At 38.7% G+C, this 21,136-nt stretch overlaps 1 protein-coding gene across 1 annotated transcript in view; it reads left to right on the top strand.

Annotated features, from left to right (window-relative positions):
• The window catches only part of MED17 (mediator complex subunit 17), a 105,473-nt gene that overhangs the window by 41,523 nt on the left and 42,814 nt on the right, over positions 1-21,136 (top strand). Inside the window, exons 2-3 of the mRNA XM_083125889.1 lie at positions 3,552-3,743; positions 20,294-20,435. Of these exons, the coding sequence (XP_082982015.1) occupies positions 3,552-3,743; positions 20,294-20,435 (334 nt within the window). The remainder of the gene's footprint in view (positions 1-3,551; positions 3,744-20,293; positions 20,436-21,136) is intronic.

The raw sequence follows: 21,136 nt of genomic DNA on the forward strand, positions 1-21,136 counted from the left end.
TCCAAGAATATCCTTTTACGTAGCATCCAGAGAAGGTACATCTATTTTTTTTATAGTTGGGAACAGAATTGTCAAATTTAGCTCTTCCCGTAATTCAAAAAGTAACTCTGTTACCATTGTTAACGATACAGTTATTTACTTTTAAAAGTCGCTAGTTACAGTTAGAATTCCTAAATAAAAAGTAACTGTTACTTGATACCAGTTACTTCGAAACACTGGTTGTTTAACGGACAATTCAAAAATAATTAGTGCTGATGAAATATGTTTTGTATAACTGTATGGTTTGACTGTTGTGAAGAAGTGGCTTTCTGAATTCCAACTCTTAAACAGTTATATAGTAGCTTGTGTGTGTGACTCGAACTTGTTTGTAGGATTGCTTCAAAAGTTCACGTGAAAGAAGGAAATGCAGCAATTAAATTCTTGCATCCACTTGGTCTATTAACTTCATACTACTGGCGACAAAGTATTCTGTGCCCAGTGGACATTAACAACACAAATGGAAGGGAATATGTACTTATTGATAAGTCAAATACTTTAGTGTATTCGAAATGGTCAAAATATTCTTTTAAAATGTGAACGGCACAATTTATATTACTGTACATGAAATTTGGCAATGCATAGAGTACAATAGAGTAAGTATTATTAGGTAATATCTTCATGGGTGTAACTTGGGAACTATCTTTGAGTTGAGAAAATCACAAAGATTTCCATCCCATAAAAATAGTGTCCAGGATTATTTGCTAAATACTTTTGAAAAATCACAATTATTTATCTTTATTTGTTTGTTCCTCAAGTGCCAGGAGGTTCACAAAATATATTCAACTTGTAAATTGTAATTAATTTATAAATTTTGGAGGGTTGTGCCTTTGCCCCCGCCAGGTTACGCTCATGCTTACCTTTACACATAGTGAACAGAAATTTTGAATATTATACCTTAACACATATTGTACTTCAGGCTTTGTGCTGGTGAGGCGGAGGAAAAGCCAGTTACAGTAGCTCCTTCCAGTCGTGCTCGCTGATCGCACTGAGGGACGAGAATCACGTTAAAAAAAGTGTTGCATCTGAACTGTGGCTTCAACAAGACAATAAATATTGTGAATTGAAAATAATTAGAGATATGAGATTGATTGGTCTATCTCTGCTAGACTAGCTACACCTCAGTGCACATCACTGTTTAAAAATGATGAACAAATGATTTATTTCCGTTAGTTTCATAAAACTTTAAAATTTTATATTGCATATAAATAATAATACACAATACTATTAAAAACACAATCAATCAATGTGATTGTTAAATTGCTATTACAAACATAGTGAAAGAAAAAAAATCCCTTTTAATTTGCACATTGGTGAAACAGAATAAGTTATTACAATACTTGTTAAGGAATTTTTTATGTATATATAAAATAGAAATAAATTGATCCTGTTCATGTACATTACAATCAGATAAATGTAATTTTATAATTCATATTTTTGATCAAAATCAGACATTAGAAATTCTTTTACATCATAAAATATATTAGACATTAATATTTTACCTATTGTTGATTTAAATATTTTCATATTGTAGCTCCATATTTCTTATAGTACTTTGTTACACATCCCAAAATTTTGGTGTTTTAGTGAACTTTGTGTTTTAGTTGTGCGAACTAAGTTTCAATGGATTTTGTTTTGACCTCTGGTATTAAATTTATGTATATCCAGATTTTTCGAAAAACATATTCATTCTATTTAAACTGTAGCCTATTTAATCATAAAAAAGAAACTTTGACTGTAAGGAGTAACATAAGGTGGTTTACATATTTCCATAACAATACAAAACACAAGAAAGCTTCTTCTGTTTCTACAAATTGTGGTGTTAATCCTATACTAACTGCATGTTGTTTACATATATTACATTGTGTATGTGTGCCACTGGCAGAAACATAATTGCAATCTGTTGCAAGAAAAACAATATTATTGGACTAAATTTTGCCTGTGAAAAACACGTCAATTTTCAGATACGAATCCATTATTGTACCGAATTTATTTGTTATTAAACTGTACTTTTACCTTTCACAAAACCTGTTATATCAAGAAGTCAATCCTCAGTGGAGGCACATTACATGGTGATTTATATCACTGATTTAAATCACTTTAAAGAAATAATTTATAGAATAGTGTACGTAAGGAATTTGTAGATATCAGCATCACTTTTAGTGAAAGTACATTAATCTCATAATCAATGAATGGTGTTTATTAGGCTCCAAGAAAGGAAAAGAAATGAAGCAAAATATGTGTATTGATGGGCTGAAGCTCATATGAAAGGAAACTTAATATGTAAACTGTTAACATACTTAAATTTCTCTTTATTTAAAATTCAATATTTTTTCTAGGCAAAAATAGCAAAAGTGTTGTATAGAATAATATACAAAATACTAATCATGTTAAACCGTAAATAGTGTCATTATCATTAAGCTGTAAATTAACATGCCAGCTGATATTTTGCAAACTATAATTTAAAAAAATTGCCAATATTCGGCTACAAAGACTATAAAAAATATTATAAGTTACAATTATATAGTTCATTCAGAATGTTTTGTTGTCTGAAATTAATAGTTTTATTAACACACTCAACAAACATATACATAGTAGGTTCATGTATACAGTATCAGAAACAGAAAAATGTATATTTTCATTTTTTTAATTTGCTTTAATCAAATTGTTCAAATATTTTACCAGAAAAAGCCTTTCTATAAAAAAAAAATATATCTATATACGGTGCCATAAAACATACAAGCAATTTTAAGCATGTTTTTGAAAATAATCAAATAAAACATCAAGAATTACTTTGTAATAAAAATCATTATTTTTATCCACCATGATTTGTACAACTCTATAAAGTCCATAAACTTGGCAGAATTTACTTTCAGACTGAAGATATGAGAAAATGTACAGAATCTCCCAGTGAATGAACTATGAAAGATGTTTGCACTGTGAGTTCACCTGTGCACCAGTTTTTCCTGGAATGAAGTTACCTACACACAACCAATTTTAACTTGTCATCATTCCATAAATGACAGCAAAAAAAAAAAATGAACAGTCTGACTGACAAGCATGGCATCACACCAAGAATGATATATGTGGGGACCTTAATGTAGTAGAAATAATAACAATGAAAGGACAATAGTTTTATTCTTGGACTTCCCGTATGGTGTAGTGGTAACATCCCTGCTTTGTAATCAAGGTGTCCTGGGTTCCATACCTGGTGGAGGCATATTACACTGTGGTTCGGATCCCAGTCCAGTCCCAATTAGCCTATCTGCGCATAAATTGGGCTCGTAGCTTTCCTGGCGATGTGATTCGAACAATGAGAGCAATATCATCTTCATCTCCCTGATGATGAGAGCAATGTATGCGCTCGAAACGTAAGCTAACCCTGATTTAACGTGGCTGGTAACCCAAGAACACTTTTTAAATCAACAGTTCATTCATTTTTATTTTTGTTGATTTAAAATTTACGTGCTGCTGACATAATTACTCATGATTTAAGTTAATCATTTTTATTTCAGGCCCTTATCGTTGTCAGAGAACCTTGCAAAATTAGCCCAAAGGATAGATTTTAGTAAGACTAGCGTAGAGGATGTAGTGAAATTGAAAGAAAGTCCGGAACCAGAGAAAAGTGATGATGAGGCATCCACCAAAGATTTGGCTTCCTTCCAGTCATCCTTGTGGCCCTGGGATTCAGTCAGAAACAAGCTGAGGCAAGTACATTCATTTAAGATATATTTTATGTCTGTAATACTGTGAGATTTGCAGTGAGGAAAATAAGGAACAACAATGGATGTAACTCAAATATTGGCATACATAGGGCAATTTCCATGCAGGTAAAAGTAGTGCTGGTTGGTTACCTTAATTTATTTTAATTTTTAGGATCTTTTTGGGAATTAATTGGATACATCATGTTCAGGATAAGATCTGGTTGAAAGGATATTCCGTAGCCCAAGGAGGATTCAGGGAGTGGGGCCTGGGCCAACTCTAGTATGCCATTAACAAAAAGACTCGTCAGGTAAATTATACTTTCATGCAATTTTGTTTTCGTACAAGCCTGTACTAACTCTGATAATCTTACTTTCATTTTTCCGTGTAAATTTTTCTCGCGATCGATTTCGCCACCCGTGTGGTGGCTATGTCAGGCGTGTACTGTCTTGCTGCGGGCAGCGTGGTTCCTTCTTCTTCCGCTTGTGCTCGTGGCGGCGCTAGTTGATGCAGTCCTTTCACTTTCTGCCATTCCCGTGTGGGCGTAGTGCTTCCTTCTTTTACCGTGCATCGGGGTTTTGGCACTGTAAGCGGTGGTTCCCGCTCTCGTCGTCTGCTTTCATGGAGCAGCGCTTGTTTGCATGCGCAGGCGGGCTTTTTTGCGAACGCTTGAGGTCCGTTCTTGGTTTCTTGTTGTGGGGGAGGAGCAGGTTGGGTGGGTGCGCATATTCCTGATAGCAGGAAGCCAGGTTTTATTGAGGGCCCCGGGTTTAGTGTTGTGGCATCTACGTGATCACCTGCACATATGGAGGCAAGGATGTAGGTATGACAAAATGCCAACTCGATGATAGGCTCAAGGAGCATGATGTTGACCACCAACTTGGGAGAAGAACAGGCCTTTCCTGCCACCTCATATACGAAAACCATAACATAGACTCTGCCAAAATAGTCATGCAAGCAAAATCCACATTGGAAAGGTTTTCAAGGGAAACCTATGCAATAGTGACCATGCCCGCCGACCTCAACACTAACCCCGAGACCCTCAATAAAACCTGGCTTCCCACTATCAGGAATATGCGCACCCACCCAACCTGCTCCTCCCCCACCACAAGAAACCAAGCACGAACCTCAAGCATTCACAAAAAAGCCCGCCTACTCATGCGAACAAGCACTGCTCCACGAAAGCAGACGACGAGAGCGGGAACCACCGCTTACAGTGCCAAAACCCTGATGCGCGGTAAAAGAAGGAAGCACTACGCCCACACGGGAACGGCAGAAAGTGAAAGGACTGCATCAACTAGCGCCACCACGAGCACAAGCTGAAGAAGAAGGAACCATGCCACCCGCAGCAAGACAGTACACGCCTGACGAAGCCACCAGACAGGTGGCAAAATCGACCGCGAGAAAAATTTACGTGGAAAAATGAAAAGTAAGTTTATCAGAGTTAATTACCTATCTCCACGTATCTGCCAAACAGATATCTTTAGATAGCCTGTACTAGTTGAAGTTGCAAACTGACTTTATAATTTGTCCCAGCACAGGGAATGTTCAGAATCATTTGTGAATGTTACAGCAGCATCAGTCGGTAACGCATCTGACTACCATGCTAAAGGTCCCGGGTTCGATCCCCGGCAGGTTCAAATCCGGGAACTTTTGTAACGGAAGCAGCCCCGGCACCCACCCAACGTCGAATGACGTGGGTACCTGGGGGAAACCCTGGGGGGTAAAGGCGGTCAGGGGCATGATGCTGATCACATCACCCCCACTCACGACCGGATCAAGAAAGTGGAGGGCATTACTCCCACACCCCCTATACGCCTTCATGGCATGGTGCTAAGCACAGGGTAGCACTTTACCTTTTTTTACAGCAGCATCATTTAAGAAAACTTACTAAATGTCCATAAAAGGCCGACTCTTTGGCAAAGTAATACTTTTTTAAAAAAATTATTCTAAAATAAATGCATAGTAATGATATTTTTTATCATATAAATTTAGTAACCACAAGGGGTATCATTTGCACTATAGGTCTTGTTAACCCTTAGATGCCATGCCGATGCTGATTTTCCTATGTTGCGGGCTTGTTCTACTATGTTGTAGGCGTGCTTTCAGCAGGAAATTTTAAATTCCACAAGGTTTTCAGTAAAATTATATATCTTGGAAACTATAAATTTAAATGAAACCTCGTTGTCTTCAGTACAGATTAGGCTGTAAGCCTAACTTTAAAAAGAAATCCTTTATAAAGTAGAAGAAAAAAACAAAATTAAAAAACATTTTTACCATTGTCTCAGGCTATCGACCAGGTGAGTTCTGGAAAGCATTCCAAGCTTTCGAGAACTAACATCACTTGTCTTCAGGGTCGAAGCACAGTGCTGAGTGTCAACCCTGTTTATAAGTGTTTAGAGATAAAGGTTCTCATTGAAGATGGCAGACCAATAGGGAGCTGTGTCTGCTGGTTGACTATCGCTAGCCAGACCGGGTCCAGTTCGAGCCATGTGTTGTGATGAAGATTCTGTTTTTCCCCATGAATTGCTTCTTTGACAATGTGGTCCCAGTAGATTGATGATTTGGCTATAATTTCTGTGTTGCTGAAATCTAATGTATGGCTCTCGTTGATTGAATGTTCCGCTAGTCCTGACTTTTCCGGATAAATTCTTAATGTAACTTTGGTGTTCTCTGCAGCACTGTTCTATTGTCCAACCCGTTTACCCAATGTTAGCTTTACTGCATTTGCAGACAATACAGTAAACTCCAGGTTGTGTTATGCAGTGGGTTTATGATCTTTTGCGGTGGTTTATGAATGGCTTTATGTTGTATGTTGTGTTTCTTAAGAATTGAGCTTAAAATATATTCCAAAAGTCACATATTACTCTTTGTGACATATATGTCACAGCTGGTGTTTAACCCCTTACGTGTGGAATTTGTTGAACAAGTCGCTACTGGAAAATGTAGGTTTTTCGTCAAATTCAGTATACGCCCTCCACATTGTGCTGCTGTAGTGCAGAAGGCATATATGTACGCTTTATGTTTGTTTCAACTATATTTGATTTACTGTGGCGTATATAGTCACACAGACGTTTGGTGAGATAGTTCTAGCTGTAGTAGAAACAAAGAATACTTGCAAGAGAGGAAAAAGATGAAAAGAAAGAAGAAGAAGGGAAATATTAGTTTCATCTTCTTCTTTTTCTTCTTTTTCCTCTCTTGCAACTATTCTTTGTTTCTACTACAGCTAGAACTATCTCACCAAACGTCTGTGTGACTATATACGCCACAGTAAATCAAATATAGTTGAAACAAACATAAAGCATATATATACGCCTTTCGCACTACAGCAGCACAATGCAGAGGGCATATGCCATCCACACTTAAGGGGTTAAGGGTTATACTGCTCTCACATGGAAAAATCTTTGTAGTATGGCTGTATCAAAAGTGGGTAAACACTCCAGTAGTAAGAGGTGGTTCACCAGAGGGTGACCTTTATGAGGGCAGACCTTACCCTCCTAAGATTTGTCAGGGTAAGGCCAAGCTGTGAGGGTGAGGGGGAAGGGCAAGTTGTGAGGTTGAGGGTGTGAGTGAAGACAAACCATGAGGATAAGGGCATGCCGTTAAGGTGAGGATGAAAGGTTGTTCGTAAGGGTGAGGAGGTTGAATGAAAATAGCCTTCTACAAATCAAGTTGAAGCAGCATTTACTGTATAAACGTGATATGGTTCATGGGCACTAATCAGAACCTTCACATTTTCCTGGTTTATTGTCAAAGGATTTTTAATGATTTGCTAATGAAGATATTACTAATTTGTATTTGAATCTTATCTCATTACACCAAAAATGTAACCAGACTGAGTTAACCGCTGTTTTTATAAATTATTATCTTTTAAACATTTTGCCAACCTTAATACTCTTAATATTTCTTGGAATATGTTGTTACAATGACTATTTTTTTTTTTTACTATTTGATACATAGATATGTCCAGGGGTTCCCATGACCCCCAAGGTCGTGGATGCATCCCCCAAAAGAATTGTTCATCACAACCTGCCCTCCACACACACACACAAATATAGTTTGGATAAAAACACAGTAACGGGGTTTTGTTTGAATGTCAATAATTTGATTATTTCTTAAATTAAATTTTCAAATTTTGTAAGCTTTACACCAGAGGTGGTAACTTGAAATAAATTTTGGGGAGAGGCAAGGTTGGCATAAACAATATTTTATATATGTAACTATACATAATATCTGTCCCTTTCAGTGAATTTGGGGGGGGGGTATAAAGTGTCCCCCCCACCCCGAAGTCGGCGCTTATGCTTTACAATGACGAAAACTGACAGTATTTTACAATTATCAGTCAGTCGTAGCACAGGAACACTTACAAGAGACAAATCGTGCCTGAAATCATCCAACACTAAGACTAAGTCCGCATGTCAGAAGTTCTGAGCCGACTCGAAACTACCACAAGGAAAACACCAGACATTACCACTGGCCAAGATGCCAACAATTGAAAGGTGCATGACATTCGAAACCTTTCATTGAAGTTGAAATTAAGAGACTAAAAAAGAAAAAGCATGGCTCACTTTCTTGTTTGCTACAGGATGTTGTTCTTGTGGATGTTCTTAAATCATGAAGTAGATGCTGAACATCTAATAACCATAACTAAAAGTAAATAACAAGTTAATGAAACAAAATGATCCCCCATTTTTGTGTGAAAATATGTTAGCTAATCTATAAAATTTAGCATCGTATAAAGTGGATACCTGGAGGAAACTCGGGGGGGGTAAAGGCAGCCAGGGGCGTGGTGCTGATCACATCACCCCCAGCTAGGCCAAGATCAAGAAAATGTGGGGACCACTTAATCTATAAAATTTTGTCCCCTCCAAACAATTTCCATGATGCAAGCGCATCATGAACCCCCCCCCCCCCTGTGGACACCCCTGGATATGTTGATCAAGATATTAATATTCCATTTTACCAGAACCTCTGTCATCTACATTGTATCTTCTTTGTATCTGTAGTAACTTTCAAGCAATCAACAGATATTGAGTGTTTTTTTTTTAAATTAAAATATTTGAAAACGTTATGTATACACATTACTCAGTGTATGGGTGTTGTGGCTAGCTGTCGCCTTCTAATCAAAGGGCCAAGGTTTAATTCCCTGTGAAGGGTGGTCACGCTCATGAGGGTAGACCTCACCCTCTGAAGACTTTTGAGGGTGAGGGTGAAGGTAAGATATGAGAGTGAGGGAGGTTGAATGAAAATGACCACCTCTGGTAAAAGGTCTCATCTCGATACTACCCATAGCTGCATGATTTGTTAGAGGTGCTGCGAACAATATTTAAAAATACTATATATACATATATACATTACCATTTGGGATCTGTTAGGCTATAGGTTTAACAAGAAACTACAGGACAAAATTTTACTATCTTGGACCCCTCCCTTGATAATTTTTGTGATGTACCACTGAATATTTTCCAACTGTACTTTGTTACAGAAAACTGTGGAATAAAGTTAAAAAGGTGGATATCTGATATGAACCACAGGTATCATTAGTATGGGGGTGCAACCCCTCCCCTGATGTGATGTCAGGATGTGCACAATCGTCATATTGGAGGCTAATTTTATTTTTCGTTTGCAAGGAAATATCCACCACGTAGCGTTCTTAACACCTGCACCAACTGCACTTTTGTTTTAAATCACAAATGTCTGGGTTAGTATCTCCCGCCCACCTGCTTGAACTCTGTATGCTTACAAGAACTGACCACAATTATGGCTGCTCGAAGCCACAATACAAGTTTGTGACATAGGTGAAACACACCTATATGTAAGATATTGATATATAAGGGCTATTTTTTTCAACCTCGGATGGCACCGCCAGGTGGCCCATAAAGTGCTAGGAAGCGGGGCGTCATGTAGCGTGATTGGCATCCCCCTTGCCACTACCACCACCACTGCCAAGGCCAAGGCTTCAGTTGAAGCTGAGCGAGGGACGTGTAGAGATGTCTGCTACAATCGACTCTCCAGCCAAGTGCGAGGTGAGTTACTAGTTGACACTATGGAGCCCGGGACCACAATCAGTGCGACTGCATACTGTGCGCAGAGCCATCCAGAACAAACTGTGAGCCATTCTGTCTTCGAGCATTGTCTTGCTTCATGACAATGCCTGACTGCATGTTGCTGGGTTAACCCAAGACCTTTTTCAATGATTCCACTGGGAAGTGTTTGATCACTACATCCCAGTCCTGGCACTGAGTGGTTTCCACCTTTTCCCGGCGATGAAGAAGTGGTTGGGAGGACGGCGTTTCCATACCAACGAGGAGGAGCTTCAGGACACCGTGCAGACCTGTCTCAACAGACAGGTGGCACCTTTTTTGCAGAGGGTATTGGAAAGCTGGTGCATCAGTATGATAAATGTGTAACGCCGTTCCTCGATGTCCCTAAAAATGGAAGCATGAAACAAGAGACCAATACGCGCAGAGGTATGTTTAGCGTGGACAATATAAAATCGAGGAACCACAATTACAATTTTTACTTGTTACGGGGTTGGCCGATGAGTACACGGAATAATTCCCACAATAACAACAGTTTGAATAATTCTTTACCCTTCCAAAACTCGGCAAGTTATACAACAAACCTTTATATCTGTTCCGTTGCCAATCATAACTCACACCAATGAAAAGTATCACATTTAACTATACACGTTTATTGAACAATTTAGTTGTAGCAACATTCATTCAATATTTCATTCTAACTTTAAATAAGCTTTCACAATAAAATTCCAGTTTACGTTCGAAACAGACAATCCTCATTTTTGGTATTTTTAGCCAGAATAAATTATAATCAAAAAATAACAATCCAATTAAAAATATGCCCTTTTTACCTTCAGCAATATAACAGATAAAATTTACTTCATTTTAAGTTTTGTAACATTTCAACATTCAACACACGAGTTTTACTAATTTATAAAAAAAACATAAAATTGTAATTATTTAAAATTTAAATTTCTGCCTATTTTTTAAGAGAATTAGATGCTCATGAAATTCTAGATACACTGTTGGTTATTATTCGTCTCGTTTTGTTGTTGTTAGAAAAATGACTTTCATTACGATGTCTTGAGGTTGAATGATTATTCCTAGAATTGCAATCTTAGGTCAAACGTGTATCGGTTGCACCTTGGCTTACTGTTGCGACGATGTTCTACACTATTACGTAGTACACGTACAAGTACATATCTATTTCTCACTCATGATTTTTATTTTATACACATGATGCATTCAAAATCCCCATCTGTTATCTCGTCTTTTTAGTAATGCAAAAATCACTTCCGCAAATCAGCAATATATTGAAGTTCACAATCTTTTAACAGCGATAATTGGGCACGACTCTCAAAAGAATCCGCACGAATAGTAAAGTATGGGACATTCAGGAAAAATCCCCTTTTTGCAGTAAATAGGCAAGTATGAATTTGAGTTTTGTTACATAAGTTCAATTCACTATAACACACGTATTCTTACGTACCTTCCAAAGTTCTAGTTGCGAATTAGCCAGTCTGTTCGTAATATCCAAGTCGTCAAATTGATGCGGTCAAATTCAAGTGTTATGGTTACGTAATAGATTTCGCCGTTACTTCCTGGTCGACACGTGCTCGTTCGGAAACTGCAGCAAAGTGTATCGGATCTAGTTATTTCAAGGTTCAATGCCAAAGTTCAATCTCCAGTTCGTACTGACATCAAATACTTCTCACTTAATTATTTCGAAATAAATACTGGTCATGCAAATATATATATATATATAAAAATGGTACCACAAAATTAAAACAACTGGGCGTGACGATTATCACAAAATGTCTATCGCAAGATTTTTTATATAAAAATGAAAGTTGGTTCTCGAAAAATAGATCCAATGCACAATTCCTTACTAATGTTTTCGTGACGTGACTCTATGTTGCAAGAAACAATCTAAGTTCAAAATAGCAACACGTAACATTTAAAATGCATGCCGAAAAAGTTCACAAAGTCTCAACTTACGATATAAGGTTGCACACGATACAATAAAACTTGCCCCAATTGAGAATGAAATACAAATACGACGTTGAACCTTGAATGGAATGTGACGAACTGTGATTTGCATACTTCCGTTGCTAGCGAAGAAAGAGAAAGGTGAAAAGTGACTGGGGAGACATCTATCGGTAAAATTTGGTAATGAGGAAAATAACCTCAAGGGGATTTTTATGGATGCGAAATTTCCCGGGTTAGAAATTTTCACTTAATGTAATGGGATGACGTAAAGCGGGACTTATAAATGACAGATTCACGTCATCACCGTTACAAATGTCTGAATCTTCTTGGTGATTACGTTGGAAAGTAGATTATTCGTGTACATATCTTTCCGTCAATAAACCCATTATGCTATTCACTGTGGTTTTGATTTCATGCCCTATCGGAGGTTGAAAAAAAAATAGCCCTCGTATTATACAGCATGTTCTCCCAATAGCAAGAAAAGTAATGGCATTTGTGATATGGACTATGACACGTTCTAAAACTAACTTATGTATGTACGCGTCGTATTATTATACTATTAATATTAACTTAATAATACTCAGCGGTGAACGATGAGACTCGGTGAAGTACACAGACTCCTCTCAGGTACAGGGATAGTGTTAGGCAAAGACAATATTCACAGCACAGAGAAATAAAACCACATTACTGCCGTATGTATAAACTGAAAAGTTTTATTCTTTATTTATTGCAATTATAATGCAACTATACTTGAGACGAGGGCGAGGATTTCGCTTTGTCGATGAATTGACTCAATTAAAACGCATAAAACTCAATGCGTGGCTATCGGCAAGCCTATGATCACATAGACCTAGCTTGCGCCCCGAACTACCACACCAAGAGATATGCAATGATAACCGAGCCAATATTTGCTCTTTAGCCTTTTATTTCCAAATTAATCTTTAGGCTAACTTTATTATTTTACGTAGAATGGTTGCAGTATTGTGCATATCATCAATGCATGGCTATCGGCGTACCTATGTTCACATAGGCCTAGCTTGCGCCCCGAACTACCATACCAGGATGTATGCACAACACCAAGGAGTTCTTTTTAAGTTTAAAAGCTTCGACGATCCGTAGCGAAAGTGTGATGATTCTTACGCGATATCCTCGCTTTTATACTATTTTTGAGAACACAGATTAAAGTACAGATGAATCACTCACTATCTACAAAAGGATACTACAACAAAACTGACATCTATACATGTTTAGAAATACAAATTCGTATAGTGAACTCTCGCAAACATGAAGATACATTAAATTACCCATAATGTAGCATAAAATACAATAAACATTAAACAAAAGATATACATCACTAATAAGGCGCAATATTACATAGAATAACAAGGAGGTTACGCTTTCTTTCACAAAATAAAAATATTAGTGACACATTTTCTACTGATGACGTCACACAAAAATATGGATCATATCATCTGCCCCTTCCTTTCGAAAACTAAGTTTCAGGAAGGAAGTTATCTACCTGGAGGAAACTTAGTTTTAAAATACAAACTCTTTCTTTTTATCCTCCGAAAAACGCACTAGTTTTAGGTTATCCAAGTTAACCTTATCATATAATTCTTTAGTCCTTGGAATTAGCAATGTCACAACATTATTTTCCACTTTGTCCACTAGATAAGGTCCTATCCACAACATAAATAACTTTTGAATGGTCCTATCTAGTGAGGAGCTTAAGGAATGGTTTTTAACCATCACGAAGTCTCCAACTGTCACTGTCTTGGCGTTTCCCTTCTGTTTTAAATCCTTCGACAGCTTCTTCTTCTCCCTGACTTGGGCTAAGAATAATTTGGACTTCCAATCCGGTTGGGCTTCTTCCCGTTCGGGCCAATTGAAATGAGTTAGGATCTCTCTGGGTATAGGATGATTGAAGAATAGTTCAGCAGGTGAATATCCAGTTGTTTCGGAAATAGAATAATTAATTAACCAAACAACTTTTGATATGTATCGCGACCAAGTCTGATGTTCTCGATAACAAAATAAACGAAGTAATCTGACTATCTCTTGATTTGCTCGTTCTACCATGTTTCCCTTTGGATTATACGCTGTTGTGCAAACATGATGGATACCACGGCTTTTGGTAAATTCCTTCCACTGCTTCGAGGTAAACTGAGCTCCTCTGTCGCTTAGGGTAAACGTAACGTTTGGATAGTGAGCAAAATATCCTCTCTGAAGCGTGTTTATAATTTCTGTGGTGCTGGCAGTCCGTAAAGCATATGCGGAGACAAAACGTGTACCCACATCAATAAGGCTCAAGATGTACTGGTATCCATTAGACCGAGGAAGCTTCCCAATCAAGTCCAGAGAAAGCATCTCATGAGGTTGCTTGGGACTGATATGAAGGGTCTCCTTGAGTATCCCTAATTTGTCTGGTTTACTCTGGGCACAAATTTCACAATCTCGGATGTACTGTATCACGTCATCCTTCATGCCTTTCCAGAAGTATCGTACTGCAAGTCGCTTCAATGTCTTGGATACTCCAAAATGTCCAGCTTCATCATGAATTATTTTCAAGAGAGGTTGCTTCATTACCACCGGAACACACAGTTTCCAAAGGGACTGATTGTCTGATCCTCTCTTAAATAAAATTCCTTCTTGAATGCGATAGGAACGATGCAATCTGAGGTTAGGTTCCTGAGAATTTAGAGATTGGAGTAAATTTTTGCAGAATTCATCTTCAGATTGTGCCTCTCTCCACTTGTCGACGTCATCTATTTCTCCTCTTTCGGCCCACAGGTAGTTTATTCTGAATGTCTGCTGGCTATTTTCAGGTTGAATCTGGGGTATATCATCAGCAGGATACCGAGATAAAATATCTGCCAGATCGTTTTGGCGACCAGAGACGTATACTATTTTATACTGGTACTGTTGGAGTTTTAGAGACCAGCGAGTCAAACGACTGTTCCAGTTACGGGCGTCTTGTAACCATACCAACCCTTTATGATCACTGTAGATAGTGAAAGGCCTACCTTTCAAATAAACAGCATACTTCTCAACTCCAAAGATTATGGCCAAACATTCTAACTCATGGATGGAGTAATGGCGTTCGTTCTCCTTCAGTTTTCGGCTTGCATACTGAATGACCTTCCTCTCTTCACCATCCATTTGGAAAAGAATACTACTCAATCCTTTCCCAGAAGCATCGCATTGGATACAGAATTCCTGTTCAAAATCAGGCTGTGCTAATTCAGCATCTCTTACAAGTTCATTCTTCAGTAGCTGGAAACTTTGTTCTTCCTCGTCTCGCCAAATCCAACGTTGAGTTTTACCTAACAGCTTGGTGAGCGGTTCAGATTTAGCTGCAAAATTTTCAATGAACTTCCGCCTCCAGTTGGCGAGGCCAAGAAATTTCCGAACATCCTTTCTAGTTTTTGGTTTAGGAAATAACTTAATGGCGGAATTTTTGTCTGGTTGGATTTTGATAGCATCTCCAGAAACAATGTGACCCAAGTAGGTAATTTCCTTTTTGACAAATTCACATTTTCGCAGCTTTACAGTCATCCCCACTTCTTGGAGTCGCTGCAACACTTCGTCCAGATGTTCGAGATGCTTGGAGAGTTCTTTGTCGAAAATCAGCAAGTCATCCATATATTGAGTTAGATACTCTTCGGTTTCAGGACCAAATACAGCATGCATGGCAGCTATGAAAATTGACACAGCACTAGAGATACCAAAAGGCATTCGAGCAAACATCCACTGACGTCCTTTATAGGAGAAGGCAGTACATGGTTGGCAGTCAGTTTTTACAGGGATCTGTAAATATCCAGAAGCCAGATCCAGATTTGTAAAATAACGAGCACCTTTAAATTTTTGTAAGGCATCCGAAATGGGCTCAACTGAATTCCGTGGAACACGTACAATTTTATTCAAATTTCTGAAGTCAATGCATGGGCGTACTGTACCGTCAGGCTTGTCGACTACAATTAAAGGGTTCAAGTAAGGGGAATTACAAGGCATTATAACACCCCATTGTCTCCACTTTTCTAATTCTTCCTCCAGGAGTTTCCTTTTTGCTATAGGTATGGGATATGGAGATCGATACACAGGTTCTGTGGTGGTGAGTTCAATCTCACACTGGAAGTTTTTAATAGTACCTGGTATCTCGGAAAATACATCTCTATGCTTCAATAAGACTTCTTTCAATTGGCTTCTACCCCTTTCGCATAAAATCTCATTCGCATTGACCTTCTGCAGAATGTCGTCAGGACTAGCCGTCCACTGATCGACATGGGAATCTTCACGGACTTTTCTTACATACGTCCCTGTCGAAGATCCATTATTCACGAGGTCCTGCTCTACCGGAACTCCGTCTACGGTGAGGGATAACTTCTCGCGCTGTAGGTCAATTCCTGCTTCATATTTCCTGAGGAATGGGTAGCCCAAAATAAAGTCAGCTTCGAGACCTCTCAAGACAAACATGTCCTCCAATAAATTTCTTCCAGCAATCTCCAGATATACTTGTCTACATCCCACAACTCTAGTTTTGTTTCTCCCAGTGAAATCAGTCAGCCTAACATCTGGACATGTTTGTAACTGCAATGACGGCAGCTTCTCTTTAATCTTCTTCCAAATGGCGTAGCTCATGAGATTACATTCGCTGCCAGTGTCCAGAACACAAATAAACTCGACGCCTGTTACAGTTGCCTTAATTAATGGAGCCCTGGGTAAATTTTCCTTTCTAACTGCCTGTTGTAGTGCTCTATCAAAACTTTGTTCTCCTTCATTGAGAGTCAGCACAACAAAAAGATGATTGTCTTCACTATTTATAACGCTGTCATCTGTTCCCAGAGAAGTCCAAGATTTTAGCCCAACTGTGATCGGGAACGAAGAATTCACGTTGGGCGACTGGCTAAATCCGACTGCATACCACTCGGATTAGCACTAGTCGATGGTGCCCAACAAAAGTCTCTTGTCATGTCGACGCTTTGACGTTGCTCGTTCGTCAAACGTGAAGCAGAAGGTTCAAACGGAGGCGCCGTCGCTCTGAAATTACTGGGTTCAGAGGCGTTACGTGAAGAGTCACGGGAATGGTCTTCTGGATCAGATCTGGAACGACGCGGCCCACGTGCGTAGTTGTTCCTGCCATCCCTTCTAGGAGGATTACGTCGTCTGTTGTAATTGGAATATCCATTCCTCTGGTTCTGCATGACTTGTCTGACTCTGGGTTGTTGTTTTCCAATTCTATTTTGTCTGGGAGCATTTCCCTGGCCTGCACCTTCCCTATTCCACACAGGCTTCCAACTGTCCTGCTCTTCAAGCACCTCAAACCTTTTCAGAAAGTCAGCTAGCTGCCGTACAGTTTGAGGAGAATTAGCTAGACTCAGACTGCGAGCTCTATATGGAAGCTGGGAGATGATTAAATTCACAATCTCAGGTTCTATGTAATGGGCAGACAGATTGCGGTAGGCTGAGTAAATAGACCAGGCATATTCCTCCATGCTCATACCGGACTGCTTTAAGTATCGGCGAGATCTCACTGCTGTCAGCTGCCTCTCTTTGGCCTCTTCTGAAGCATATTGTTTGCGAAAACGACGGCAGAAATCAGAATAGGACTTGAACTCTAACTGGTTTGTCGAAACCAATGCTCAGCCTGGCCCTTGAAAAGCCGAGGAATAATTTCCAATCGGTATTCGTATGGAATCTGCATTAAATCAAAATTGATATTAAGTTCTTTTAAGTATTGCTCAGCATTTTGGGCTTCCAGGTCTCCCTTGAACTTCGACAAGGAATTAAGGTCTGCCATCCTTGGAGTTCCAGTCATTGCTGATCGCTGAGTTCTTGGCGGCGACTCATCTGGCCCGCTCCTTGAATTTCCATGCCTTCGTGTTCGCTTCCTGATTTTTGCTTGATACTGAGAGTCAGAGCTGGTGCTGGAAGCGGAGGAACTGCGATCTTTCTTCCTTTCTAGACGTTTCCTCTTTGTCCTTTCTTCATAAAGACTGTGCTGGGCCCTGCGAGATTCACGCTCTCTGTAACCTCTGTCATCGCCCGAAAGACTAAAGGTAGGTGGGACAGCAGACGCCACTTCATTAGCTCTTGAATCAGCAGTAACTCGTGGGCGACAGACTTGTTTGTCTTCTCTAGTTCTCTCTCCACCGGCTCTGTCCATCGCTTCATTTAGTTCAATGTTCATGGTTGGCAACGCTGCACTCTCAGCAACTGCAGATGGATGACCAGCTGTTCGAGATCCAGTTTCTGTTTCCGTTTGGCGGGTAACGTGCATGGTCTCTAACTGATTCGTAAGTTGTTCTACTTGAGTTTTTATTTCCTCAACGTCCTTGCTTCTTTGAGACACAACTACTGAAATCTGACTAATATTTTCTTGGACCTCAGCCCGGAACTGTAATTTGTCAGTCTCGGCCTCGGCCAACATCTGTTCTATTGTCAGCTGTTTTTCGATAATCCTATTGCACTCTCCAGTGAATCTCGAGTTAATATCCTCCACATCTGTGCGAACATTTTCCGTGGCTTTATTTACATCGGCTGCCAAGCTGCGCCGGAAGTCATCAAAGTCTATCTCTCTAGCCTGCCGGATTTCTTCAGAGAATCGAGCCCTAGTTTCCTCGTTCTCAGACTTCAGTTGTTGAATCTCACAGGCCATCTCGCCTATTTCAGCTCTTAATACTTTTATAGATTCATCGTGCTGCTTACCGATATCATCCTTTAGCAACGCACATTGTCTGAGGATATCTTCCTTTAATATGTCAGATTGTCTACAGATATCAGCCTTCAGTGCTTCAGACTGTTTACACATATCAGCCTGCAATGTTTCAGACTGTTTGCAGATATCGGCTTTCAAGCTGGTAATGGAATCAGCTTGCTGTTTAATATCAGCCTGCAATGTTTCAGACTGTTTGCAGATATCAGCTTTCAGTGCTTCAGACTGTTTACACATATCAGCCTGCAATGTTTCAGACTGTTTGCAGATATCGGCTTTCAAGCTGGTAATGGAATCAGCTTGCTGTTTAATATCAGCTTTCAGTGCTTCAGACTGTTTACTAATATCATTGCTAATATCAGCCTGTAATTTTCCCATACTTTCGACGTGTTGTATGCTAATTCCTTCAATCATTGCTTTTAATGCTTTGAACATATTTAATGGATCAGATGAACTATCCGTAGACAATAATTCACAATCTTTACAAACCAAATCGGTAGACTCGTGGCTTTCAGTTCGAATATCTAGGCCACAACATTCAAAATGTAGAAGCTTTGTACATTTCTTGCACACAAATGTGGTTTTATCTTTATCAATGTCCCGACAACAATCGGGAACATTAAGTCCTGAACTCGAAGTGAGATTTTTATTTGCGCTACGCAAATGCTTCTTGTCCATATCGAAACAAAATAACTCTGTGCTTTTCAATAAATATGAAAGTTCAGTGCTCTTGCACAATTAATCTCAACTTTAAACAATTGTCTTGCCCTTGTACACTACAAAATCGAGCCAACACGTTGAGCTGCCACTTGACACGTTCTAAAACTAACTTATGTATGTACGCGTCGTATTATTATACTATTAATATTAACTTAATAATACTCAGCGGTGAACGATGAGACTCGGTGAAGTACACAGACTCCTCTCAGGTACAGGGATAGTGTTAGGCAAAGACAATATTCACAGCACAGAGAAATAAAACCACATTACTGCCGTATGTATAAACTGAAAAGTTTTATTCTTTATTTATTGCAATTATAATGCAACTATACTTGAGACGAGGGTGAGGATTTCGCTTTGTCGATGAATTGACTCAATTAAAACGCATAAAACTCAATGCGTGGCTATCGGCAAGCCTATGATCACATAGACCTAGCTTGCGCCCCGAACTACCACACCAAGAGATATGCAATGATAACCGAGCCAATATTTGCTCTTTAGCCTTTTATTTCCAAATTAATCTTTAGGCTAACTTTATTATTTTACGTAGAATGGTTGCAGTATTGTGCATATCATCAATGCATGGCTATCGGCGTACCTATGTTCACATAGGCCTAGCTTGCGCCCCGAACTACCATACCAGGATGTATGCACAACACCAAGGAGTTCTTTTTAAGTTTAAAAGCTTCGACGATCCGTAGCGAAAGTGTGATGATTCTTACGCGATATCCTCGCTTTTATACTATTTTTGAGAACACAGATTAAAGTACAGATGAATCACTCACTATCTACAAAAGGATACTACAACAAAACTGACATCTATACATGTTTAGAAATACAAATTCGTATAGTGAACTCTCGCAAACATGAAGATACATTAAATTACCCATAATGTAGCATAAAATACAATAAACATTAAACAAAAGATATACATCACTAATAAGGCGCAATATTACATAGAATAACAAGGAGGTTACGCTTTCTTTCACAAAATAAAAATATTAGTGACACATTTTCTACTGATGACGTCACACAAAAATATGGATCATATCAACTACTTGTGAAAGTATGAAATAAATATTTAAAGGTGAGCATAATTGTTCTTTCTTTTCAGGAATGCCTTGACAGAAGTATGTGTATTGGCAGATGTGTTGGCTGTTTCCAAAGAGAAAGAAAAGCAGTACATGGTGTTGGACCCTGTGCAGCAAGAACCACCAGAGGCTAAGCCTATGGCTCAGCTATATGCAAAGAAAAAGGTTTGCATTATTATTAATTTATTATAATATTATTATTGTGTGTTTTTATATGTAATTAAGCCGCTGGGTGGCCAAACATGGTAAATGCTTTGTACCTCACCAATCATATGTTCAATTGCTGCATTTTTGTGGTGAGTTGGGTCACCTTCCCTTACCATCCCACCATGGTATCAAGAACTACAACCTTGCAATCAAGTATATCAACTCTATCTTACAATTTTAAAGTAAAGTAAATAACTAATACTTATAGTATACTAGCTGATTACCTGGCATTGCCCGGGTATTTATTTATCCCAATCTTCTATTAGACAGGAAAATAATGAATTCTAACTATAGTGTAAAATGTAACTAATTTTATTTACAAATATTTAAAAGCTTAAGTACAGTATACAAATTATAAAGTAAAATATTGTACAAATTCACTGTAATATTAATTTAACTCAAAACTTGATTATAAACAACATTTTTAGTTTCACCTTCAGGAGCAAGAATAAATAAATTGAACGGCATTGGGAATGTCACTATTCATCTTAGCGACCCCGAAAACTATGAATTTACACTAATATCGGTCGTTTTCAATTATTTTTACATGTCACCCCTTACCACCCCCACCCCTAGGGGTGCCAGGGGTGTCTTACCCCACAGTTTTTCTTTCCAGATTGTAAGTCATATGTGTACCAAGTTTGGTTGAAATTGATCCA

This window comes from Lepisma saccharinum, chromosome 7, assembly GCF_977018435.1.
Source record: "Lepisma saccharinum chromosome 7, izLepSacc3.1, whole genome shotgun sequence".
In the NCBI taxonomy this organism is placed as follows: domain Eukaryota; kingdom Metazoa; phylum Arthropoda; class Insecta; order Zygentoma; family Lepismatidae; genus Lepisma; species Lepisma saccharinum.